Below are 26,655 nucleotides of genomic sequence, written 5' to 3'. Positions count from 1 at the left end.
GAGTCCTTTAGCAATACAGTAGGCAAAAAAAAATCATTTTAACATTTTTCTGTTCAGCTTCTCATGCAAGAATGTTGTAGCCTATAGTGATGAGAATTATTTCCCAGAATAAAAATGTCTTGTAACAAAGAAGACAATGCAGCATAAAAAATAACTGTCAGGATATTCTTAGTTCTTGAACTAGCCACAGTGTTTTGGGGGATAAAAAGTAATCTAGATTCAGTCAATGACTCTACATATAAGGTTACTGGCTGTGAGGTGCTGTTTGTACAGTAGGAGTTCATCCCAGTCTCCTCATTGCACATGTGTGAAATAGCTGAGTTTAAGTTACTGGTTTGTCTTTGGCCTCAACGCCACAAGTGACAGTGATTATAAGATGAGGTTTCCTAAACAATAAAACACAAATGTCCAGAGCTTTCAAAATTTTAAGTTGGAATGGCATTTCTCCTGTAAGCATTTTTCACACAGATTCTTTTTCTTGGGTTGGGTTTGACGGGTTTTTGTTGTGTTTTTTTTTTAGTTCTCTGAATCTAAATCAGTGATAGAAGGTTTTTCAACTAGGAAACTAATCTGACTGATTATTTTTATCTTAACACATATAACTCACTAGTGGAAGCTCAAAGGAGGGAAGCTGAGCAGAGAGCCCTGTGAACCTGTGTTCAGAATGAATCCCAAGAACAGGGCTTCTGTAATTTTCCTAAACTGAGGAGAAGGAGAAGGGAGCCTGAAAGGTTGGCTTTTGTTGGTCATAATCTCCTAATAGTTTGATCTACCCTTGCTTACACCTTAGAGCATGGGGTAGCCTGGACTGCATTGTTCCCATTTTCTACATCTCACAGGTCTAAAAATCTGTGTGTTCCAAGATGAAAAAACTAATGGTAAAGGGTTAAAGCAAGTGTTCATAGGCTGAAGAACCTGCCTGTCTAATCCAGAGAGCCATCAGCACAGTTCACTTGGGCTAGTTCTTCATGCTTCAGTGAATCCTGGTGTAGGATTGGGTAAAAGCCAGACTCATTAAAAATAGATTATACTCTTTGTAAATTGTAGTTTGTTTTAGCTAATGTAGCTACCGAAGCAGACACTCTAAATAGGCCTGAGCCTGAATTAGAGTTCTGATTCACATACAAAGCTGATTAAAGATTGGAGGGTTTTCTCACCATAGATTTATTTTGAGATACGACAAGTTGAAATTTAATGTAAACTTTCCCACCATTCAAAGCCCTGGCATTTTGGTGTGAATCCAACATAATCAAGTTTTTTCAAATGCCTTTTACTTTTTTTTTTATTTTTTTTTTATTTTTATTTTTTTTAGGTTTAGTGGTGTTGAAACAAATGCTTTAGAGGTGGATGGATTTTATCTGAATAGATAATGTAGACAATGGGCAGTATTTATGGTTATGATGAGTGAGGTATAAACAGCATGTATGTTGATTGTAAAGGCTTTTTCAATCTTTTTTTTACTTTCATAGGCCAAATTCATTTGTGATCATCACTGCTAATCGTGTTCTTCACTGTAATGCCGACACTCCTGAAGAGATGCATCACTGGATAACCCTGCTCCAAAGGTCAAAGGGGGACACTAGAGTGGAGGGACAAGAATTCATTGTGAGGGGTAAGAACAGAGTGGGGCAGTAACAAAGTAAATAACATCTATTAAGGTTCAAAGAGATTGTTCCCACAATACAATCTGGATAATGTGCCAGCACAGGAGTGTTGGAGCCTCATCTCCACGTATGGTGGAGTTTACTCACAAATTAATATAGCTGAAATTATACTCCTGTTGTGCCATGTAAGAAAACACTGTAATGATGACAAAAGCGTTTTTCTAGGCTGACAAAAGATTTATTTTTTTTTTTAATAAAACTTTTAGCTACCTAATTTTGTTCAACTCTGTTTTAAAAACTGTGTGATTCAAATTGTGTCTTTACCAGGATGGCTACACAAGGAAGTAAAGAACAACCCGAAGATGTCTTCATTAAAACTAAAGAAGCGTTGGTTTGTTTTGACGCACAATTCTTTGGACTACTACAAGAGTTCAGAGAAAAACGCTTTGAAATTGGGTACACTGGTTCTGAACAGCCTCTGCTCAGTAGTCCCACCTGATGAAAAAATCTTCAAGGAGACAGGTAATCACTCTTCTTCAAATATGCACTCAGATACCTTCTATCCTACTACTTTGCTTAGTCATGCAACAAACAGTGCATAAGAATTTTTTAAATGGATTATTATGGTTGCAGTTTGATGAACAAATAAAGTTCCTAGGTTACTGAGGCATTTTACATGGAATTCTTGTGGAAAACAGCAGTGGTAATGTGTATGGGAGTAAAATCTGTTCTTGCCAACATCCAAGTTGTCATAGACTGACACTGCTGCTGAGTTAGTGTGAACACTTGCATTTACACATCAAAGACCTGAGGAAAGACAAGAGCAGCACTCTCCTCATATACTATTTTATGTGCTGAGGAACTATGAGGACTAACTTTGGTGGAGCAAGTTATAGGGACATCTAGGGTAAGAGTCCTCTTTGTGCTAACCTACATGCTGTACCTGACATGACAGCTCTGCTGTGCATTTTCAGAGCTGGTTTTCAACTTGGAAGTGGCTATTTGCAAATAACAAGTGACTGTTGACAGTCCTATATAATCTCATTGGGGTCACTGACACTTCAAAGAGGCTTTTGCTAGTGAAAGATGAAAACGATTTTCTTTAATTGCTTCTGCTTCATAAAAAGCCCATACAATGATGCAGAGGGAGAATTTGAACTGAAATGATCTTCCTACCATAGTTGTCACATCACTGGTGTGAAATTAATGAATTTTACAGAAGAAGTAGTTGATGCTTTATACCTGTTTGTATGTGTGCCACAGACTATGAAAGACTCTTGTGTACAAAGCAAGACTCAGTTTTTCCTGTTACAGATAGGGCTGGAGAAGTAGGGCCCATAAGCCACAAGTAGCTAACAGTATTCCATAGTGTTGTCTTATGATCACTTTTGCTAAGATTTCTGGATAAAACAGGAGGCTGCATGATGGTGATTGTACTCTGATATTACTCCTAGGCCTTTTTGAAGGAATGAATCTCCTTTAACACCACAAAATCTGTATTATGATACTTAAGTACTCATGCAACTTCTTAGTTGCTGTACAACTGCCAACATGATGCACAATATAGTATTTGGTGTCTAAAGGAACTACAGTTGTTTTCAGATAGAATTTGGGGTATTTTTAAAGATATGGCTTCTATGATTAATAATTGTTACTGTTGTGCTAGGTTATTGGAATGTAACTGTATATGGACGCAAACATTGTTACCGTCTCTATACAAAATTGCTTAATGAGGCAACCCGCTGGTCAAGTGCCATCCAGAATGTAATTGACACAAAAGCGCCAATTGATACCCCAACTCAGCAACTTATTCAGGATATTAAGGTAGGCACAAACAGGAGGATGTGGGTTGGGAAAGAATGGTTGCTTAAATCCTTTTTATGTTGGCTTTGGCGTATTGGGCCATAAAGCAGAAAACTTTCGCACAGTGGCATGGACTGAAATTGTGGAAACTGAATGTATTCGCTGACCTGATAAAGGAATTTCTATCTAAAAAGAGCAAAGTATGAAGGGCAACATGGAGGGCAAGAAGGGGAACTTTTTTCCATGAAAACAGTAACAAGTTTTACTGGTTTGTGTAACTTGACGGAGGTTGCTATACCTGGCAGTAGAGCATAGTGTGCAGGTTCATGAGTTAGCAGACCTGTTTGGCCATGTCCGCAGTGAGCAGCACACCAGGATGTGGACTACACAGCTCTTGTGATTTATTTTTTATTTATGGTTCTTTTCTTCTTCTGTGATATTATGAGCTAAGCATCTCATGTGATGCTCATCTGTGTGATGAGAAATATACTCAATTAATGGTTACTGCTTTATGGTCCTGTTGGAGATACTGCATGCATAGGCAGAGAATGTCCTTCTGGAGATCTCTGCTAATGTGCAAGAGGGGAGAACTGCTACCAGCCTTTTCCCTTAAAGTGCCACCTCTTCTCTCATGGAAAAGAATCATCAAGTCCTAAATTCCAAGACTACAGATGCTGTTCTTCAGATCAGTAGACTGGGAGTTCACAGTTGATACAAGGTAGTGGTCACGCATCTGTCAAACTTGGCCAAAGAACAGAATTTAGATGTCAGAGTGGGTACATCAAGTTTACAACAGCAGTTTTTCTGGACTATTTTGTTATGGTAGCTACTGTAGATTCTAACTGAAAAGGCCAATTAGTTATGCTGGAGAATTTATTTTTTTTTTTTTAATAAAACTTGAATACAGATATTTTACTCCCGTATTTCATAACTTAAAATTAAAATAAAATTAAAAATTAATGTAAAATGAAAACACGCTTAAAAAAAAATTATGAAACTGTTAATGCTGGACCCAAAATCCTACTTTGTCTCTTACCCCAATAGGAAAACTGCCTGAATGCTGATGTGGTTGAACAGATTTATAAGAGAAACCCTATTCTCCGCTACACTCATCATCCGTTGCACTCACCATTACTGCCACTGCCATATGGGGACATCAATCTAAACTGTAAGTTTTTAAATCATAGAAACACTTTGCCTTATAAAAACCTAAACGAGAGGATGGGATTTTTTCTCAGTGGGCTATAGCGAAATAAAAGTAAACAAAATACATGTTTGTAACAGAAATAGAGAGAGATTTCCCTGTTCTTCGCTGGGAGGTAGGAAACAGCAGTTTGTCTAGCACAGATCAATGTGCTTGAGGTGCTCCTGCACACGTGTTACAGAAGGTTGCTTTTGCTGCTGTAATATAAGTTTGTTACCCTCAGCAACACAGCTAAGAAGACTTGAGTTTGAAAAGCCTTGCACTGAAATAAGCAGCTGAACCAAATTAATTCAGTGTCCTTGAATCATACTCTCCTCAAATCATTGTTGCTTCCTACCTATTTGAGGAGCTGCAGCAGCCACAACTTTCAATTGACAAGTGTGAGTTTCATCACTTGTGATGGGAAGCATTATTTATGGGAAACAACATTTGAGTGCGCATGGTTTTAAAAAGTAATGGTCCATTTACTCCTGAAACAGGTGTAATCATGTCTTCTAATATCCTTAGTTCAATTGCTAACTTAGAAATCTGTTTTGAACGAATCATTCAGAGCTATTGATGGTTGTGAATTTGGTGTCTTCAAAAGAATTTGCTTTTGTGACTGTATGTTAAACAAGATATGACTTAAATCAGAAGTTTCATCCTTGAGATGAGGGTAGGAGTTGATTAAAAGCTAAGTCATTCCAAGTAAGACTTCCTGGTAACTCAAGTGATATCCTTCTGCTCAAATGACAAGGAAAATCCAAACAGAAACCTTTCCCTTCTCTTCCCCCTCCTCCTTTGTGGCAAGGCACAGTTCTGATCTTCTTGGCATTTCAGCAGGTTGTCCCACAGAGGAGTGTAGCATGGTTGCTCTTTATTTCACATGGACAGGAACATCTAGCTCCCTCTGAGGTGGAAGTCCTACCTAAATCTTCCCAATATGAAATGTAGCTCCACAGATGGCCTGATGCTTAGTTATTGCCTTGACTTGCAGTTGAATTCTAGTTATTTTCTGTAATAGTATGCCAGGTTAGAAATTTTGTAACATGCATCTGTACTGTTCTGTGCTTTGATGGTTGGTAGGGCTGAGTGATTCAGACATCAGAACAATCTATTCCATCTCTTGAACCCAAGAACTGCATGGTTCTTTTAAGTAGACTATAAAGTTGTTAGCCCATGTTGAATAATCTGGAGTACAAAAACAATCATCGCCTTTTCCAGCACTCAAAAAGCAAGTCAGAAACATAGCAATGATTTAGTTTAGTAATATTGGTTGGGTTTAATTGAAATGCTACTGCTGTAGACAGGAGTGACATCATGTATCTTTGTAACTTTCTGTAACACAGTCATGCTTTACTTCACTTATGATCTGATTAGGTTTCCACTTTGTTGTGACAGCGAGGAAGGGATAGGCACTCTGGAAGGAAGATTCTCCATCAAAAAAACTCCAGTCAAGCAAGACAGACTTTTTAAGTTATGTTGTCGAAAATGTCAAAGTGGGATTTCATTAAATTCAGAACAAATCTCAATAGCATATTAATCCATAAAATGAGTATGCATCATACATTTGAAATGGAAAAGACCCATTCTAACATCTTGCGTAATGAGGGTCACAGAACAGCATTAAGCAATTCCTATATTAAGCCTGAAAGCTTTCCTTGCTGTATCTCAGTCTAAACACCTTCTTTTTTTTTTTTTTTTTGTAGTGCTGAAAGACAAAGGCTACACAACTCTGCAAGATGAAGCCATCAAGATATTTAATTCTTTACAGCAGCTGGAGTCTATGTCTGATCCCATCCCTATAATCCAAGGTATCCTCCAAACAGGACATGATTTACGACCTCTTCGAGATGAGCTCTACTGTCAGCTCATCAAGCAGACTAATAAAGTGCCTAACCCTGGGAGCGTGGGGAACCTCTACAGTTGGCAAATACTCACCTGCATGAGTTGCACATTTCTGCCGAGTCGCAGCATCCTCAAATATCTGAAGTTCCATCTCAAAAGGTAAGAACCTTTGAATTCCTAAAGCAAGAAAAGAAGTTTATTCACCCACCATTCTATTCACCACAACTTGTAACAGTGTTTAGATACCTATCTTGAAGTGAGACTTGAAGGTGCATTCACTTTGTGAACTAATTATGCCAAAAAATGAATCTAAAAAGAAGTTGTAGTAAATGTGTGCATGAGTTGATCTAGGTAGAATTGTTCTCATTTGAAGAATCAAACAACATCCCACAAAATTAAGTGTGCAATTTGCTACTGTTGACAAAAGGGGAGCTTTCTGTAATTGTATAAAATTGCTTAAATGACTTTCAGCCCATGCCCCTAGGTCCCATTCTCAGCTGTCCAAATCAACCTGCTAAAAATTCTTTATCCTGCTTACCTTAGTTTTATGAAATATGCATCATGCACATAAAAGAACACTATAAAGATGTATTTGAGGTAAAAATGTCTGTTTGCAAATCTAATTCAAATCTAATTAACCAGAATGTGGAGTTCCTCTTGCTGTGATGCAGCAGAAGAATGAAAAATGTGTCATTAGTAAAGTTAGTCCACTAACAACAAACTATTCTCAGTAATTTAAAAGCTTTGTCTGTATTTTTGGCAGAGCATGGACTTTTTCAATCACTTTGCTAAATCTGATATTTTATAAATATTTGTAAAATGCTTGTATTGAAGATACATCATTCAACCAAAGTAAGATCAGTGAAAAAATTTCACATCATATTATATTGTTAAAATTCTGTTAAATTGTTAAAATGAAAAATCCAATACTGATTACTTTTTCAGTTTACTTCAGGTCACAAACTGGCCTCCTAGTTAAAAAAATCGTAGCTGATACAACGTTTATAGGTTGATTTCAATATTGTAGATTGCATCTTACAGCATTTCTGTAATACTGCAATCTTTTTATGCCTTTTAGATCATGAATCACTGTCCTTCTTCACAACAATTAAGCCTTAGTAGCTCTTAAGAATCTGGTATTTTATCACTGGCAGTATCATAGAAACACTGTATTGAAAGCCACCCAAATTCAACAGTTTTCAATAACTGAGTTAATTAAAATTGTGAGTACTAACAACTTTAATATAATACTTATTAACTGCTGAACAGTAAGGTCGAGAGAGAATCTCTAAGAAAATCAGGATAGAAATCAAGTATCCTAAGTGACACTACCACAAAGTGGCGCAGTCAAGTATGTTTTATTGCTTTTTGGTTTAGCACCTTAGTGCAGTTTAGTCTTCATACAAGAACTGTTACTGACAAAAAGTGGAGTTGATTACAAGGAGATTTTCATAGTTTGTTTTCTCTCAAATCTGAGTCATTGCAAGATTCCTATAGCTAATGATAAAAGTTCACTTTTTTCTTTCCATTAGGTTTGTAGAACAAAATGCTGAAAGTATCTAAGTTATCCCACAGTACATCACAAAAGTTAAAACACTTTCCTTGACAGTGGAGATAAATCTTTGACCTTGTCAATAAAATAGCATACTGGATACAGAAGTACTTTCAGGAAAAACAAACATTCTCAAATAAGAAAACTTTCTATTTCACAAACTGGCAGCTTAAAGTAGTTATATTTGTCTCATAGGGTTCGTGACCAGTTTCCAGGAACTGAAATGGAGAAATATGCACTTTTTACTTATGAATCTCTGAAGAAAACCAAATGCAGGGAGTTTGTACCATCGCGGGATGAAATAGAAGCTCTGATCAGCAGGCAGGAGATGACATCCACAGTTTATTGCCATGGTGGGGGCTCCTGTAAGATTACAATCAACTCGCACACTACAGCTGGAGAGGTGAGAGTGGTGACGGAACAGCTTTGGCACAAAATCAGTGTGTCCCTTTACGTACTCATTCCAGACAGCAGTGTAGCATTAAACTTTGAAAACACTCGGGGCGTCTCTACTGGTCACTCCTTTCAGGGGAGGAAGGGCTTACAGAGCTGTTCCTCCAACCCCTCCCCCCCCCCAGTGTGTTCTGAAGAAATTCCTGCTATATAAACTGTCTTTATTCTGCAAAGAATTACCCAACTCTAGTTCCCTCTTACAGGAAAAACTGCAGGAAAAACTAAGCAATTCAGTAGAAGCATTACTGGAATAACTTGAGTAGATACTAGTGTGTTTGACAGCCAAGTTGCTTTCTAAAACTGGAACACTCTTGCTGGGTTGGTGAAATACAGGAGTTATATGAGGCTAGGTGATAGCACATACATATTCTGAAAGAATCAACATTATTTAGTATAAAAATTAAAGTGGGATTTGACAGCAGGTAATACTGCTGATGAGAACATGTTACCAACATTTTTAGCCTAATGTAGAATCTAGCTCTGAATTTTCTTCTAATTATTTGTCTTACTTTGTGGTGCTGCTTTTCCGTGCTATGCTTTTTTCATGTGCTGTTTTTCATTAGGTGGTTGAAAAGTTAATTCGCGGCTTGGCCATGGAGGATAGCAGAAACATGTTTGCTTTGTTTGAATACAATGGAACTACAGATAAAGCAATTGAAAGCAGAACCATTGTGGCTGATGTCTTGGCAAAGTTTGAAAAGTGAGTATGCCTCTGCTTCTCTCTCTCCACTCTAACAAGTAGCAATCAAATAAATTCAGCATTATTGACACTGGAAATTTTCTCTTGTTTGTTTGTGATGATGCAGCTGAATGACACACGTGGCCATTTCTGGAACAAAAGCATCTTTGTTTTTTTTCATGAAGGAATTAATGAGCCACCTATTTACTTGTGTTTGGTTTTTCTGTGTCTTGACACCAGCAGAGTGATATTTATCATCACTATTTTATGCACATTTTCTTTTCTACTACTACAAATATTTCGACCATTACTAGCGTTGTGGCTGCCCCAGCACTGGGAGAACTGAACTCCAGGCAGTCATTGCCAACCTTAATACCTATTACCTAACTTCACATGGAAGTCACCACAGTATGGTTCACATTTTTCATACCAGTAAAACTGAAACCACCCATAGAACTGTAGTAAGAAAATGTAATACAAGTCTGAATACCTGTTCGTCATCCTTACGTTACGTGCATGGTAATCGGCCTCATTTGTCTACATAATAATGGAGGGAAAAAGGAATGTCTGAATTGTTGTGCAATTACATTTTATAACAGGACTTAACAGTGTTGTTTTTATCAACCCCTGACTGAGCCACAAATGAAAGTTTATTAAAAGAATTTAGGTTAGTAATAGTTGACTGAGAACTGAGTCAGCATTGTAAGTCCCTGATTTTCATGTAGGCTTTAAATACACACCACTACCACCACCCCAAATGACATCAGGCAGATATAACTGCGGAAAATGCTTAGCTTCTGTCAACAATACCAGATTGATAGCAGATGTAACAAAGCAAAATTCAGCTGCATGCCTTGTTTAGATTCTTCAGGTGTCAATTTAGAAAGGAGCCTGATATCATAGATCTGATCTCTTTTTTTTTTTTCACACATTGTGCAGGCTTGCTGCCACTGCTGAAGCTGGGGAGATGCACTGGAAGTTCTACTTCAAGCTCTACTGCTTCCTGGACACAGAAAATGTTCCAAAAGATAGCGTGGAATTTGCCTTTATGTTTGAGCAGGTAAAGAACAGAGGTTCTGGTTTGAGGCATTTTTAAGAGGAGTAAAAAAGCAAGAGATCTAGGCAGGACAGAGCGAGCTTGATTATGCTTCTGTTTAACTAAATGCACTACTATTCAACCATCAAGTGCAAATAAAGTAGTTCAGTGGTCAAAATAGGCTTATCCTGACACAAGCGAAACGCATATGAGTTACCTAGTGTTACGATTTTTCTTCTGTACTACTTGTGAATTGCTTTATGTATAGTGGTAGAAAATTGGATAACTGGGTCTAAGCCACATAAAAAAATAGGATACTACTTGCTTTTCATTTTGCTCTTACGGAACCATTTTCTTAAGAAAGTGCAAGAAATAAAGTGAAAAATGTGTAGTTGGCAAGCAAATTAATTATTAGAGACCCGTGCTGGCAACTGTACAGAATTAATTGAATAATAGTTTTTTCTATTTGAAATCAAAAGCTGATTTCATATATAGGCACCATAATAAAAGAAATCAGTCCAGTCTCAGCAGTAACTGTAAAATTGCTAGGATGAGCAGAAATCCACTTAATGTTCTGAGCTCAGGATGAGGACATACTGTAAAACATAAGTGAAATTGATTTATAATGAAAATTGACTGTATCAACAGTTCGATTTCTATTATATGAAGTCCTGTAGTTGCTCAAAAACTCTCACTGATGGCATTTACTACTGTTGACTGACCTTCTTCTATATTATATTTCAAATAGCTAAAAATTCTTCCAGTGCACAGCTTCTTTCAGGTGGGCACTAAGAACAGATAGTGATTTCTGTGTAAGGCTATTTGCAATGCCAAGACACTGATGTTCTGTTGGTAAGCAAGCCTGATGTGACCAAGAAATGACATGTTCCAATTTTCATGTGCCTGAAGCCTTGTTCCTTCCACAGGATCAGAAACATCTTGACTGTAATAGAGTATTCCTTGTTCACACTTTGGCTTTTCAGGCACCATATTTCATCATGAGTCTACCAAATGTCTTTTTCCAGAGCCTAATGCAGTAGCTCAATCCAGAACTGCTTATTGTTGGCTGAAAGATCTGGGCAATTTATTGCATTAGTTGGGCCTTAAAACATTGCCATTCTGACTGGCTGTTTTTACATAGAGAGGAGTCAGCCAGTTAATGCCTTTGCTTTGGGATGAAGTTCAAACAGCAAGAAGATCCATGAGAGCTCTGCATCAGATATTTTACATTACATTATTGGTTTAAGAGACGAATGTAGATAGTTCTCTGTGAACAGCTAAAACAAGCACATTCACTGAAGCAGACTGTTTTCATGCATGTTCTGACTACTATTTAGCCAAATACTTTGTCTTGCCAAGTCGATAGTATTTCAGTTATAAAGCATGGCACATTCAATCTCTACAATTAATATTATAGCAATAGCTTAAAGAGGTGACTTATTACATTCTGACATCAGTTCTCTTTTTTTTTCCTAATTGTCTGCTTTTGATGTCAGTCATCAACTTTTTTCAGCCAATTAAGAAAGTTCTCTTTTGTCATCGGTTTCTGTAACCTCCATTATTTTAAAGTTTGAATCCTTTAACTCATGAGGCACTGAAGAAGAACTGAAAGATTTTCTTTCTCATTAAAATACTGTCCTTCCATTTCAACAAGATAGTTTTTTCTTCTGCATGTGTATAATCTCAGGTAAAATATCTTGCATGTTTAAAGGCACATTCTATCTCCATCCTAACTGTACACCTAAATGAACTAGCTCTTACTTAGATGTGATTATCTTTCTGTGTGTTTATTAAACTGCTTGCAATTCCTGCATATCCAGACATGAGGCATGTTTCTTTCTTGTACTCGTATTATACAAAAAGAAATAAAAAAATCCTAGCTGCTGCCCATTTCCAAAGATTTGAATGGTGTGCAAGTGCTAGGATTTTAAAGCAACATCTTTGCTCAGAACCTCATCCCTGATGCTACAGACTACTATAACATGTAAATGTTTTACGAATTTTATCTGGGATCCATTTATTGCTTTCCCCTCAATGAGGATTATTACAAAGCTGTCCCAGAGCTTTGCTTGTTTGGCTTGAAATATCAGTTTTCAGAGCCAGATCACTGATAGCAGTAAGTAAAACTACATACCTATTTTTCTAATGTCCTTGAACATAGAAGGCTTCCTCCCAGTCAGATGTTTAGATTTTGATTTTCTCACTTTTACATTTTCTTTTTTTTTCCTTTTTTTTAAAGTAATTTTGTTGCTTTTATATACGTGAGTTCACCAGGGGCTGTACTAGCAACAGTAATTCCCATTTAGCAAGTTCCTCAGTTACCTTGCAGTTCTAGTAAACCCTGTTCCAACACATTTGCCAAGGGATTTACCACTTTTGATTTATTTAATGGATCATTTATTCAGATCCTGGGTTTTCCTGGCAGTCAATAGACTTCTTATTTCTCTCTCAGTCCTTTCAAAGATTTGCTTGTACATAAAAAGCTACCTTTTCCCCCTTGATAGGCTCATGAAGCAGTGATTAGAGGACATTACCCTGCCCCTGAAGAAACTCTCCAGGTCCTAGCAGCTTTGCGTCTTCAGTACCTCCAGGGAGATTACACTCTGCATACCACTGTGCCAGAAATGGAGGAAGTCTATCCCTTGCAAAAGCTGAAGTCTCGCATTACACAGTCTACCAAAACATTTACTGCAGCAGAGAAGGCTGAGAAGAAACGAGCCAGCTTTCTTGAAGGAACATTGCGGAGGAGTTTTCGCAGTGGCTCTGTCAGCAAACAGAAGGTTGAGGAGGATCAGATGTTAGACATGTGGGTCAAAGAAGAAATCTCAGCTGCCAGGACTAGTATTATTGATAAATGGAAAAAACTCCAGAGGATGAACCAGGAGCAGGCTATGGCAAAGTATATGGCTTTGATTAAGGAATGGCCTGGCTATGGCTCAACGCTCTTTGACGTAGAGGTAAGACCTCCTGAACACTCAAACTACCGTTTATCCTGTATACATGATGATTCCATTACAAAGTAGTGAAACCATAAACATGGGATCACAATGCTCAGACAGCTGATGTAAAAAAGAAAATCAGATATTAAAAGCATACACCCGTTAGCAAGCACTGTAACTATTTAAATCTACTAGTTAACCAGAAAATACAGAGGGACAGAATGCTAGCCTGATGGGTTGCAAACAAGTTTGAGAAGTGTAAAAGGCTGTGTTCAAAGAGGGATAAGCAGTATGCACTTGTCAAAAAATCATTACAGACAAGAATGTTAACAGTAAGGGTTGCGTTTGCGTGGCTCTTGCTGTTCCCTTTGCTGCTAACTTACATTTTCTCCTCTAGTGTAAAGAAGGGGGATTCCCACAAGAGTTGTGGCTTGGAGTCAGCGCTGATGCAGTGTCTGTCTACAAGCGTGGGGAAGGAAGGCCTCTGGAGGTGTTCCAGTATGAACATATCTTGTCATTTGGTGCACCGCTTGCCAACATCTACAAGATCGTGGTGGATGAAAGAGAACTGCTTTTTGAAACTAGTGAGGTAAGAGAAAGAAGGAATTTTGTTATTGTGGTCTTCCTGTTCTGATAGCCAGGCTACTTAGTAATTTAAGTAATTGCTCTAAATGTTACAGATCTATTCAAGATCCCTGTAAAGCTAAGGGAAAGACACGATGAGATAGGTAGAAGTGCTGAGTATTCTTGTTTAACTGCAAAAGGGTTTTGTTGAAAGCTCGACCGTTTTATATCATTATGGTTAAAGAAATTCATTCACATACTGTTCCCTTACTAAGAACTTTGCTCTTTGTACTTTTTTGGCAGGTGGTTGACATTGCAAAGCTGATGAAAGCTTACATCAGTATGATCGTGAAAAAACGCTACAGCACCTCTCGATCAGTGAGTAGTCATGGAAGTCAGGGCAGCTCCAGGTGAAAACAAAACCAGTTCCACTGTGCTCCAAATATAACATATCACTGCTTGGCCTCAAAACGACCTGATGATAATGATCGCATCTGTTGACAAGCTAACATAGAACCGGAGTTTCCACAGAAAATATCGTCAAACATTGTTTTAGAAATACCACAGGGTGGGACAGGAAAATCATCTGAAATAGTTACATACTAGAACTGTGGGCTCATTCAAAACTTTCCAAAGCATTATTATCTTCAGTTGATGTAACAAATGCCTTAAGACTTGATCCACTGCGATACAAGCAGTTATAAGTGCCTTGCAATATTAAACCCAACTTGTATTGACCTAAAATTGCTGATAAAAGTCAAGAGGAGGTTTGTTGGGTTTTCTTTGATCTTTCAGAACACTGAAAACAAAGTTACATTCATCCATTCTGCACTAATCTACTGGCCTATACACATGTGGGAAGGGGAAGAAGAGCAAGGTATATTTCTTGGAGAGCTGCTGGCAGCCTTCCTGATGGACACCAACATTTTGTTTCCCCTTGCTTCCATAGATGTGCACACTGTGCATGTGTATTTGAGCTGTCAGGAAAATTTGATTAATTTTATTCTGTATTTCAGAAGTCTTTTGAAGCAAAGGGAGTAAGTATGTGCAATGGTGTAAACAGTCCTTCTGTACATTTTAATAGTTCAGAGTTATAGTTGTTACAATTGTAGGGTTACTTTATAAGCAGTTTTATTAACAAATTCCAAAATTTTCATACATTGATTTTACTATTGCAAATATGTATTGCCGTATAAGTACCAGAAGTCTGCATTCTGTATCTGCTGTATTATAAAGAGAGATGTAGCTGAGAATATTTATAGATTACCCTAATATGGAAATTATCAGTTCAATATTGCATAATGTCAGCTTGAGGTTTTAATATTAATTTTTTTCTTTTAAAGACATCACCCTTTTATAATTCTGGCTGGACTTGCCAACCCAGACTGACTGCCAAAGGTCAGAGCCCTTCACAGTCAATTAGAGAACGCAAAGTTATACAACACACCTGCTTTAATACAGAGTTCTCTATTTCACCTGGTTGCCTGATGAAGGTTCTTGACAGTACCATGTAAATAAATTGGGGAATATCAGCTAATAATAAGCTGATTTTGGACTTTTATTTTTGTACAGAAATACTGTAATATAAGGCAAAGCTTTGATCAAAGGTATCTTTTTGTCCACAGCAAAAAAAGAAACCTGAAAAACCTTACTGTTATTAAAAACCTCCGCCTTTAAAGAATCATGCGTACTTACTGAAAATAAAAAAAGTCCAGCAATAAAGAAAATATATGTGGTGTACCATGTTTCCACTTCATACTGAGTTGGACTTGAAACAAAGCTCTAATTTTGTTTGTCTTCTCAGGAGCAAATCCAGGAACACAGTGTAGGCTACCTGTGTATATGTATATCTTTTTGCTTGGAAAGTGCATGTGCTTTGAGTTGGATGGGGCAGGTTTTCTTGACCATGTGATATGTGTCCATTACACCAACAGGACAGAGGAAGCACTGCTGAGCAGTTCCACTCCACAAGGAATGTGCAAGTCAGGCCTTTGCTATTTGCGTAGCCCTGATGTAAGATGTCTTGTTTTTACTGGCCAGCCACAGCATGGTAGCACAGCATGTGCTGCCTTCACAAGTGTACGTAGCCTTTATAGAGAACAAGGCATGCTATGAGAAATCCTACACCCTTCTCCAACTGGCAGATCCTTTTAGTCACTCTATGACACCACACCTCAGTCCTTAAAGGCTTGCTAAATAACACTACTAATTTAATGTTCCCACCCTCCCAGCAAAGGTAACTTAAGAAAGACAAAAAAAATGGGAGAGCTATAGCTCTGGTATGTATAGCTACACACACACACTTGAGTATCTGAGACTGTAATATTTCTGATTTTATCCATATGCTAGTTATTTAGAAAGAATTTAGCTGCTCTTAGCAAGGCATTCTTGGAATGACATAATTTATACGTTTCAGCCAGTGCAGCAAGAAAGTTCAGTTTTGTCTATGTGCTGTTTGTAAACATGTTCAGGGAAGTCCCTAACACATCAACATTAATTGGTCAAAAAGCCAGGAATATACCAGGTGACAGTCATCTTCAGGGTCACAAGCTGACACCATTTCTCCAGTCCCAATTCATTTACCTCCTGACTGACTTATGAATGCTGACAACCATTAGGAGGGATGTTTGCTCTTAGTCAATACACAGAAGTGCCTTTCACTACATCTAAGAGCTTCTCTTCATTCATGCCACTTCTGCCAACCTGCCATGAGAATCTTATTTACTATTGTTGAGGCAAGTAAAGTATTTCATAATTGTTGATACAAGCAAGAATGCACAGTTTATAAAAATAAATACTGCATAGTCGATACATACGTGGGTTTGGAAATGAGAACAGTGTTCCTTAAAGGATAAAATCTTTAAAAAATTGATTGAGGAGATGATCTATTTTTGCAAATTATTTTGCTTCAGGAAAAGCTTATTCCAAGAATACATGAGATTTCTTGCTTGAGACAGATATTATCTCTGGCATATATTATGGTAGCATTTTAGTTTTTCTGAAGAGAGGGGAGGAACTTCTCACAGAATACATTTTTCCTTTTATTCTTGTTTTGAAATAAAGGTTTGTGAAGAACATTATAGAGGCTTACCACTACTTATAAAAGAAAGAGTAGATCTGTACTTCTGGAGAGGCAATGCTACACTCTATAAGTTGAGTGCATCAGAAATCATACAGAACCAAGTAATAGAAGCTAAAGGGTTCTAGGAGAAAAACCCTGCCTTACTCAGTCCCTCCAGAGAGAAGTGGAATTTTACTGTGCATGTTGTGGTTTTCAGGATCTGACAATATCTTATTTTCTGAGAGAATGAAGAGCAGCAGTTCCTGCTCCACTGCCACTGGGGTGCTCAGCTTATGCTGCCCTGCAACCTAGTGGTTGTGCAGCTGCAGTCTTCAGGACTGGGACCAGGATGGGCCCCAATTGCGGTGCTGCCACTCACTCAGCTCCAAGAGATCCGCTACCCCCAGGCAGTCACACTGACCCTGTCAAAAACCAGCTGGGAGCACACATTGGGTTCCCACACACTCAGACTGTGCCTGGTCTAATACAGCCACAGCAAGGAAAGCCCCAGGACCACACTGGCCAGACATGCTGTGAGAGCCAGGGCTGGGCAGAAACTGTGCAGTCCAGTCTAGAAATGGAGCAGCAGCTGCAATGGAAATACAACTGGATATCATCTTAGCACGCCTTAAAGCTGGCCATGCCTCAATTCCACCTATGTCCTCAGGCTTCAGTCTAGCACTTTCCCTCTGCCTTTTAATACACATAGATCCCTTTGACAGGGTGCCAGAATTGTTAATAATTACACAAGCTATGCCAAGGAAATTGCTTCACCCAAGAAGTGTTGCATCAGAAACCTAGGTTTCAAGCCCCACATTTCTGAGGCATGCGGCTGTAACAGGTACACACAGGTTCACACCAGTACAAACACCTAGCATAGACATGCCACACCACTGCAAGTCATGCTGGCCTAATAGATGATAGAGGAATATTGCTACCAGCCGTGCTGTGACACAACCATGCCTTCACAAACACATACACACAAAGGGCTGCGAGGTGGCTGCAGGTTGTGGGGACATGCACTTGCAATTAGTTCATGGACCGTTCAATCCATCTACCCCTATTTTTTTCAAACTCCTAAGTTGTTAATGCCAGTTAAACTCGCATCACTAGCAAACATCTAATAAATTTTAATCTTTAAGGAATCCACTGGCAAAACTTCCCACAACACGTCACAACAGACACAAGGCTTTTGGTGCAGTTATGTCAAAACCACCACATACTGCAACAGCTACGAGAAGCAAGCAGAAGAGGGCAGCAGCGGTCCAAAGAAGTGAACTACACAGCGAGTTGCTCCATCCATAGCATTCCTTTACCTGGGCTTTACCAGCAGACAACAGTGTGGGGCAGGAGAACAAAACAAAGGAGAAGCGGATGGTACAGTGTTCTAAACACCTTACTGTTGCTTTGTAACGACAGTCTAAAACTCTTATCAACTGAAAGTACTTTACCTGTATCTCACAATCTCACTAGCCCTATTCATAGCAACATTCTTTAAATTCTGCACAATAAAGATAGAAGGAAAAAGGACCAAATTTAATCAATTTACAAGATTCCAGCTAGTTCTTGAGATTAGTTCCCAAGTATATATTTTATTTCATGTTGTTACATGCCATTTCTCTTACTCCTATCCATAAAAGCATTCCTTTAGGATTATTCTACCTAGTTTTGCTTCATACACATCAAAACACTGTTCTTACAATTGTGTTGCTAATGAAAACATTTGAAAGGATCTCAAATCCATCCCTAGTAACAAAATTATTCCTTAGTGATTTATATGGTTACGGTCCCTTAATAAAAATTAATAAAACCTTTTGCCACCTTTCTACTCATTTTTGTAAGAATTCGTTTATTCTGTATCTTAAAGCAGCAACTTTCAAACTTTTTAGATTACTTCCTTTTTTTTCACAGTTTCTTTTTCCTTTGCTGCTAGTCACTCACACACACCTTGGCAGCCCTGAATCACACTCCTGGTATTTACCAACTGACCAACAATAAGATCACAAACATCCTCCCATCTGACTGTGTCAAAATTAAAAACCAGTAGATGTTGATGAAATCCCATCTTCAAGATGTGTTTTCTCAATTTTAAAGAAGGATCTTATGTGCACTCTGGGAAATTCCTATATAAAGGAGCCTGCGTCTGAAAGACACTTCCCTAACTTTTTTCATACATGCCCCCTCCTGAGAGAGTATTTCCCCCTACACGCTACCACAGTCAGTTCCAGGCGTGGAGCCACAATCCAGTTTTCTCTAGCTAGGCATTACCCTAGTCCCCACCCCCACTAGAAACTTGACAGTTTGCTAAACCCAACATTACACCTAACTGTCCTCTTCACAGATTGCCAAGAATTTCTACCTTGTACACTCAAGTGAAATTCCCTCTTTGCTATTATCCCTTCCCAGAGCACGCTGATAACATCCACTGCCCTCATCTAGCCTTAGCTGTGGAGACCACAATTTGTAGCCCTCTCCCTGACAGCAGCTGGGAATGCAATTCTGGCTACCCACACAGCAAACGTACTCTCCCCATGCTCAACTGCTGTCAGTTTTGTGTCCCTCATGCTGCTTCCCACCTTGAGAGCCATGATCTCTTGAACTACAGCTTTTAAAGAAAGCAGTGTCAAACATCAACTCTTGACAAATCACCCATGTAGCACGCATCTAAAAACTAAGTTCATAAAGTCAATGTAATAATCAAATGCATATAATTACTTTCTTCTACACAATAATAGTTAAGGCATTGTCTAGTTTTACCACAAGACTAATAGTTTTGCTTAGATCCCTCTCCCTACAAATAAAGCCAAAATACTAATGTACAAATCTGCTGATACTCAGCAATTTTAATTCTTCCTTGCCAATGACAGCTCCTGCATGAGCTAACCTCTAAAACCTTACTTCTAAACAATTGCTGGATTAGAAAAAGTTGCTGGCCTTCTTCGCCTCCTCTCAGATGGAGTTGACCAAAGAGTGGCACTAAATCTATAAAGTCATTATTGACTGTCTACCATATATATTCAAGCAGATAATGCTATCTAAGAGATTATAGTAATTAGGTCCAGAATTAGATCAATAAAAATCAATCATTGATCTTCTACATGGCATGATTAAACAGACAAAAGAGCAACACAGTTTGGTGTTGAACGGCTATCGTATATATTATTGTATAAAATTTTAACAAGATTGCTGTACCATAGTATTTCTGAGCTAAAAACAAATGGTTTAAGTGGTTTCTTAACTGGCTTGGCCATAGCTGTTGAGTTTGTCAACACACATTTTCTTCTCTAAATTCCTTTGTCTCAGGTCCTAAACAGGGATTAAGAAGAAGCATAACCTATCAGTGAAGGAACAAAAAATCACCAAATAGTAATATTTGTTGATAAGAAGCAGCAGCAACATTCATATAATTTCATTACTTCTGTTATATTTTTCATCTTATACCACCAGGTAGTTTGTATTGGGTTTGCATGACAAGGTTTTGGTAGCAATGGGGCTACAGAGGTGGATTCTGTGAGAAGCTGCCAGAAGCTTCCTCCATGTCCAACAGAGCCAATGCCGTCCAGCTCCAAGACAGACCCAGTGCTGGCCAACGCCAAGCCCACCAGTGACCGTGTTAGTGTCTATGAGGTAACATATTCAAGAAGGGGAAAAGTTACTCAGCAGGAGCAACAGTAGCCAGAGAGGAGTAAGAATATTGTGAGAGCAACTGCTTTGCAGACACCATGGAAGGGACCCATGCTGGAGCAATTTATTCCTGAAGGATGCACCCATGTAAGGGACCCACACTGGAGCAGTCTGTTCCGGAAGGATGCACTCATGGAAGGGACCCATGCTGGAGCAATCTGTTCCTGAAGGACTGCACCCATGGAAGGGACCCACGCTGGTGCAGTTCATGAAGAACTGCAACACATGGAAGGGACTCATTTTGGAGAATTTGGTGGATGACTGTCTCCTGTGGGAGGGACCCCACACTGGAGCAGGGGAAGAGTGTGGGGTGTCCTCCCCTGAGGATGAAGGAGTGGCAGAGATATGTGATGAACTGATCACAACCCCCACAACTGTGGGAGAGGAGGTAAAGTCATGAGTGAAGAAGGGAAGGGTGGAGGAAGGCATTCTAAGTTATGGTTTTATTTCTCATTATGCTCCTCTGATTTGATTAGTAATAAACTAATTTCCACAAGCCAAGTCTGTTTTGCCCATGACAGCAATTGGTGAGTAGTATGTCCCTGTCTTCACTCAACCCACAGGCCTTTTGCAACATTTTTTTTTCCCCTGTCCTGTTGAGGAGGGGAGTGACAAAGCAGCTCTGGTGGGCATTCCCACCAAAACAAGGTGGTTTTGGTTTTTTGGGGGTTGGGGTTTGGGGGGGGGGGGGGGTGTGTTTGGTTTGGTTTGGTTTGTTTTTTTGTTTTGTTTTTTTTTGAGCTGGAATCCTCAATTGAATTCAGCAATGTCATTCTATGCTGACATCAGAATTTTCAAACATGTTTCAGAAGCATTAGAATGCTTTGATAATTGTAAGCTTCTTTGATACAATCATTTACAAAGCTTTCTCCTCAGTTTTCATCCATAATTTACTCCGACACCAGAAGCGCAGCCCCTAACCTAATTTAGGCATTACAGCTCACACGTGCAACTGTGTACTGGGTGCTAGTCCTAGTTTTTTCCCAGCACAAACTCACAAACTGCACATAAACCTTTTAAATCCTGGCAGGCAAAACATCAAAATGAAGAAAGATCAAAGACAGACAACGTATTTCACAGTATCACACAGTATCACAGTATGTTAGAGATTGGAAGGGACCTCGAAAGATCATCTAGTCCAATCCCCCTGCCGGAGCAGGAACACCTAGATAATGTTACACAGGAATGCGTCCAGGCGGGTTTTGAATGTCTCCAGGGAAGGAGACTCCACAACCTCCCTGGGCAGCCTGTTCCAGTGTTCCGTCACCCTCACTGAGAAGAAGTTTCTTCTCAAGTTTAAGTGGAACCTCTTGTGTTCCAGTTTGTACCCATTACCCCTTGTCCTATCATTGTTTGCCACTGAGTAGAGCCCGGCTCCGTCCTCGTGACACTCCCCCTTTATATATTTATAGACACTGATAAGGTCACCCCTCAGTCTCCTCTTCTCCAAACTATAGAGACCCAGCTCCCTCAGTCTTTTCTCATAAGGGAGATGTTCCACTCCCTTAATCATCTTTGTTGCCCTGCGCTGGACTCTCTCCAGCAGCTCCCTGTCCTTCTTGAACTGAGGGGCCCAGAACTGGACACAATACTCCAGATGGGGTCTCACCAGGGCAGAGTAGAGGGGAAGGAGGACCTCTCTCGACCTACTAACCACCGCCCTTCTAATACACCCCAGGATGCCATTGGCCTTCTTAGCCACAAGGGCACAGTGTTGGCTCATGGTCATCCTGTTGTCCACTAGTACCCCCAGGTCCCTCTCCCCTACACTGCTCTCTAACAGGTCATTCCCCAACCTATACTGGAACCTGGGGTTGTTCCTGCCCAGATGCAGGACTCTACACTTTCCCTTGTTATATTTCATCAAGTTACTCCCTGCCCAACTCTCCAGCCTATCCAGGTCTCGCTGGATGGCAGCACAGCCTTCTGGCGTATCAGCCACTCCTCCCAGCTTAGTGTCATCAGCAAACTTGCTGATAGTACACTCAATTCCCTCATCTAAATCATTGATGAATATATTAAATAATACCGGTCCCAGTACTGACCCTTGAGGCACTCCACTAGTTACAGGCCTCCAACTAGACTCAGCCCCATAGACTACAACTCTCTGGCTTCTCTCCTTCAGCCAGTTCGCAGTCCACCTCACTACCTGATCATCCAGTCCACACTTCCTCATTTTAGCCGCGAGGATGCTGTGGGAGACTGTGTCAAATGCTTTGCTGAGGTCAAGGTAGACCACATCCACCGCTCTGCCATCATCCATCCACTGTGTTATTTCCTCATAAAAGGCTAAGAGATTGGTCAAACATGATTTCCCCCTGGTGAAGCCATGTTGACTGCCCCTCATAACCTTCTTATCCTTGATATGCCTTAAGATGGTACCAAGGATAAGGTGTTCCATCACTTTCCCAGGGATGGAGGTGAGGCTGACCGGTCTGTAGTTACCCGGGTCCTCCTTCTTGCCCTTTTTGAAGACTGGAGTGACATTTGCTTTCCTCCAGTCCTCAGGCACCTCTCCCGTTTCCCAAGACTTGGTAAAGATGATGGAGAGTGGTCTAGCAATGACTTCCGCCAGTTCCCTCAGCACCCGCGGGTGCATCCCATCTGGACCCATGGATTTATGGATGTCCAGATTGCTCAACTGGTCTCTAACCCATTCCTCATCGACTAAGGCAAACCGCTCCGTCGACCTGACTTCATCTAAGGTCTCAGGGGTACAGGGCTCTTCAGGACTGCCCGCAGCAGAGTAGACAGAGACAAAGAAGGCATTCAGTAACTCTGCCATCTCTTTATCTTCTGTCACCAGGGCACCCATCCCGTTCATCAGTGGGCCTACATTGCCTCTGGTGTTAGTTTTGTCTGCCATGTATTTAAAAAAGCTCTTTTTGCTGTCCTTGACCCTTCTTGCCAGGTTTAATTCTAAGGATGCCTTAGTCCTCCTAGCTGCCTTCCTACATCCTCTAGCAGCAGCCTTATATTCCTCCCAAGTGGCCAGCCCCTCCTTCCATGACCTGTAAACTCTCCTCTTCCACTTGAGCATACCCAGCAATTCCCTGTTTAGCCACGCAGGTCTCTTGGCCCTCTTCCTTGACTTCCTACGTGTCGGGATGCTCCGATCTTGAGCACGGAAAAAGCAGTCCTTGAATGTCAACCAACTATCTTGGGCCCCTTTACCTTCAAGCAGCCTTGCCCATGGGATTTCCCCTAGCAATTGCTTGAAAAGGCCAAAGTTTGCCCTGCTAAAGTCCAGGGTTGCAATTCTACTTGCTATTCTACTAGTCCTGCCACACAAGATCCTGAACTCCACCATCTCGTGGTCGCTGCAACCAAGGCAGCCCTCAACCCTTACTGCTTCAACCAGATCCTCCTTGTTAGTGAGGATGAGATCCAGCAGCGCTCCTCTCCTGGTCGGCTCATCCACCATTTGCAGGAGGAAGTTATCATCCATACACTGGAGGAACCTCCTGGACTGTGGCTGGGTTGCCGAGTGGTCCTTCCAGGAAACATCAGGGAAGTTAAAATCCCCCACAGCGACCACGGCCTGTGACTGTGAGGCCGCTCTCAGCTGCCTGTAGAAGGCCTCGTCATTTCCTACTATTTTTTTCTGAAAAAGACATCTACATTTTCGACATCTGGGAGTGAATCATCCATCTCTTCTTTCACACTGATGTTTATACCAGAGTGCTTTCAGTAAGCTCATTTATATAAACCCAGCCCAAGAACTATCAGCAGTGTAAAAAGGAGAGAGAGCTCATATCCATCAGTACTTGAAGCTTTTTTTTTTTTTTTTTTTCCGTTAGCTAAATTACAAAACCTATTCTGACAGAACTTTTCTCTAATTTCTGTTCATATCCTTCGTGAAAGGATGTTCATATCCTTCTTTTCAGGAAAGAAAAGGCCAATAATCTAAAATGGATGCAAGTTTAACCAAAATCCGAAAGAGTTCCCATATCTGTAATCTATCCTGCTCACTGAAATCCCACCTCATCCTCCCTTCTCAGGTTTCATCTCCCCTTTTCTGTGAACCCCTGTGACTGGGAGTACAGCACAGAGTATAAATTATGGAGGAGTGAGCAGACAATTGTCCTCAAACATTTTGGTTAGTTAGGTTTTTAAGTGTAATATTGGTAAGGAAGGATCACCTGAAACCTGCCATGGTTATAATCCTTAGGGCCATAGGATTTTGTTGCCACTATCTACTGCTGGTTAAACCAAAATTTAAACATTTTAACCACAGTGTCCTTTCTGGGGCTAAGAATTTCATGATCAGTTCAAAAGTGCGTAAGGAACACCTGGATTCTCTTCAGGCTTACCTAGTAACTGTTTGGAGTCAGCTGGACTTAGATGCTGGACAGGACAGTTCATGTGACTGAAGTAACTGAATGCTAGCAAGGGAAAGCAAACTGCTGCTGGCTAAACTGGGGGTGGTTTTGGCAAGTTACGCACAGTGCTCACTAGAACAGCAGCTTGGCACAGGTAACACAGCACCCTACAGTGACCTGAAAAAGAGAAGGATAAGTACAGGAGAACCTTCTTCATTTCTATTCCTTTTGCTACCCCTTTTTCCTTGTGAGAAGATGCTGGTTTTACTGATAAGATTCCCTGCACTCCCACTCCCCAAACCAGGGAATCGATACCTGCAGGAAGCCACTGCACTCACCCTAGAGAAGCATCACATGCTCAAGTGACACCAGGAGTGCTCAGTAACCATAAGCAATCACCAGCACACATATCTGCCTGTCTTCCAGCATGGGGAGGACACCCTGTTTTGACCATCTTTTTAAGGCAGTTTTTATTCAACAGCACAAAACTAAAGCAAAACAACAAAGTGTTTCTCCAGTCTTGCTGCAACTACTTCCTATACCCTTTCTTCTCTATCCATGTTTTTGAGTTGCTTCAGCAAGCCTCCCTTTCCTTTTGCTTTCAGACCTTCAAAGACAATATTTAATCACTTTTTAGCTGGGCTTATTATTCTGCTTGGTTCTTAGAGGTAAGAGCACAGTAGTACAACAAATTAGTATAAAACTAAGATGTCCTTCAGAAAAGGTTACGTAGAATACCGTCTTGTATGTTTCCTCTTGAGTACAATTCATACGCTGCATAGAGCAGGTGGAATCAGGGAAGAAACTTGACTCCTTCCTAAGATCATCTGATCAAAACACAGAGCAGGTTTGAACCTACAGTCAACACTGCAACTTAGTTAATTTTGTGATCTTGCTTTGTGCTCTTTTACCTCAGAGAAAACAAGGCATGTTGACCTTCAAGTAGCATCAAGGGAGTATCACTCCCATTCCCACAAAAACCCAAAGCAAATGGGATCCTCAATTAAGCTAGAAACAGATGTTAACTTCCAATCCAAAATTATTCTTCTATTTTTGTTACTTTGCTCTTAAGACTAAAATCATTTAAATTTATGCAGTTTACACCAAGACATGTTCTTTGACTCCAATTTTGACTGTGCTCAGCAGCAGAACGGGTGAGCACCATTTCTCACCAGGCATGCTCTTAGAACTCAGTTCCCCAGGGCTCACATTAGCTATTATGCCCACCACCACATTAGAGGGAAGTGTCAAGTTCCCACCTTGACCCTGAGGCTGGCCAGGAATGTAGTAGTGGAGATGACAGGACAACACAGTATGGATTTTCAAGTACATTTCTTGGGTACTCAAGATACGGATGGAATGCATGAAACTCCTGTAGCCTCCTTCACGGTTTCAGAAGTTCCTAGCGCTGCGACAGCAACAATTTACTTCCTTTCTTTTTTAGGATTTTGGAGGCTGCTGCTTAGCTGTAGTATATACACACAAAAAAGAGATGAAGAAGTAGTAACATCTTCTGGCAGGTTTCACCCCACACCATCTCCCAAACTGACAAACTGGCTGGCTTCCCAGCTTTCGCCGGAAGGGAACCAAACCCCCCAACACCATTCCCTGGTCACTTGTGCAACCTGGGCGAAAGCCCCTCTCGCCAGAAGGCACAGGCGGTTGGAACACCTGCTCCGCGCTTAAGCCCACCACCTGCCATTCCAAGGGCCGTACAGGCGGGACGGGAGCGCGAGGCGTGTGGGCTGTGTGTGCGGGCACTGTGGAGGGTGGTGCTGTACAGCGGGCGTGAGGGGAGTGCGTGCGATGGAGTCATGAGGGTCGCATGATGGTTATTAGGGGGGTGTTGGAGGGAACGGGTTCTGACGGGGGTGTGTGTGAGGGGGGGTTAGGGGACGCGCAGGGGCAGGCGTGTGTGAGGAGCGGC

At 40.5% G+C, this 26,655-nt stretch overlaps 1 protein-coding gene and 1 long non-coding RNA gene across 4 annotated transcripts in view; one reads left to right on the top strand and one right to left on the bottom strand.

Annotated features, from left to right (window-relative positions):
• The window catches only part of MYO10 (myosin X), a 159,201-nt gene extending 143,784 nt beyond the window's left edge, over window positions 1–15,417 (top strand). For both annotated transcript variants that reach the window (XM_061449258.1, XM_061449257.1), the window contains 11 exons: window positions 1,470–1,612; window positions 1,932–2,126; window positions 3,271–3,428; window positions 4,452–4,575; window positions 6,300–6,597; window positions 8,186–8,393; window positions 9,007–9,143; window positions 10,062–10,182; window positions 12,663–13,115; window positions 13,495–13,686; window positions 13,965–15,417. In XM_061449258.1, coding sequence (XP_061305242.1) covers window positions 1,470–1,612; window positions 1,932–2,126; window positions 3,271–3,428; window positions 4,452–4,575; window positions 6,300–6,597; window positions 8,186–8,393; window positions 9,007–9,143; window positions 10,062–10,182; window positions 12,663–13,115; window positions 13,495–13,686; window positions 13,965–14,075 — 2,140 coding nt within the window. In that variant the 3' untranslated portion in view covers window positions 14,076–15,417. The remainder of the gene's footprint in view (window positions 1–1,469; window positions 1,613–1,931; window positions 2,127–3,270; window positions 3,429–4,451; window positions 4,576–6,299; window positions 6,598–8,185; window positions 8,394–9,006; window positions 9,144–10,061; window positions 10,183–12,662; window positions 13,116–13,494; window positions 13,687–13,964) is intronic.
• Window positions 1,493–26,163, bottom strand: LOC133267178 (uncharacterized). 2 transcript variants are annotated; one of them, XR_009742663.1, is made up of 4 exons: window positions 25,988–26,163; window positions 24,720–25,389; window positions 6,532–6,615; window positions 1,493–1,579 (listed from the first exon to the last, which is right to left on the bottom strand). It is a non-coding gene; the product is annotated as an uncharacterized LOC133267178 (long non-coding RNA). The 2 variants fall into 2 exon arrangements; XR_009742662.1 differs by lacking the exon at window positions 25,988–26,163 and having other exon boundaries at window positions 24,720–25,446.
• Between the last annotated feature and the right edge of the window lie 492 nt (window positions 26,164–26,655).

The sequence above is a fragment of the Pezoporus flaviventris genome, unplaced genomic scaffold (genome assembly GCF_033815535.1).
Source record: "Pezoporus flaviventris isolate CSIRO_AGI_PZ_B2104156 unplaced genomic scaffold, CSIRO_AGI_Pfla_v1 ptg000007l, whole genome shotgun sequence".
NCBI lineage: Eukaryota > Metazoa > Chordata > Aves > Psittaciformes > Psittacidae > Pezoporus > Pezoporus flaviventris.
This window is presented reverse-complemented; position numbering and strand designations above follow the sequence as displayed.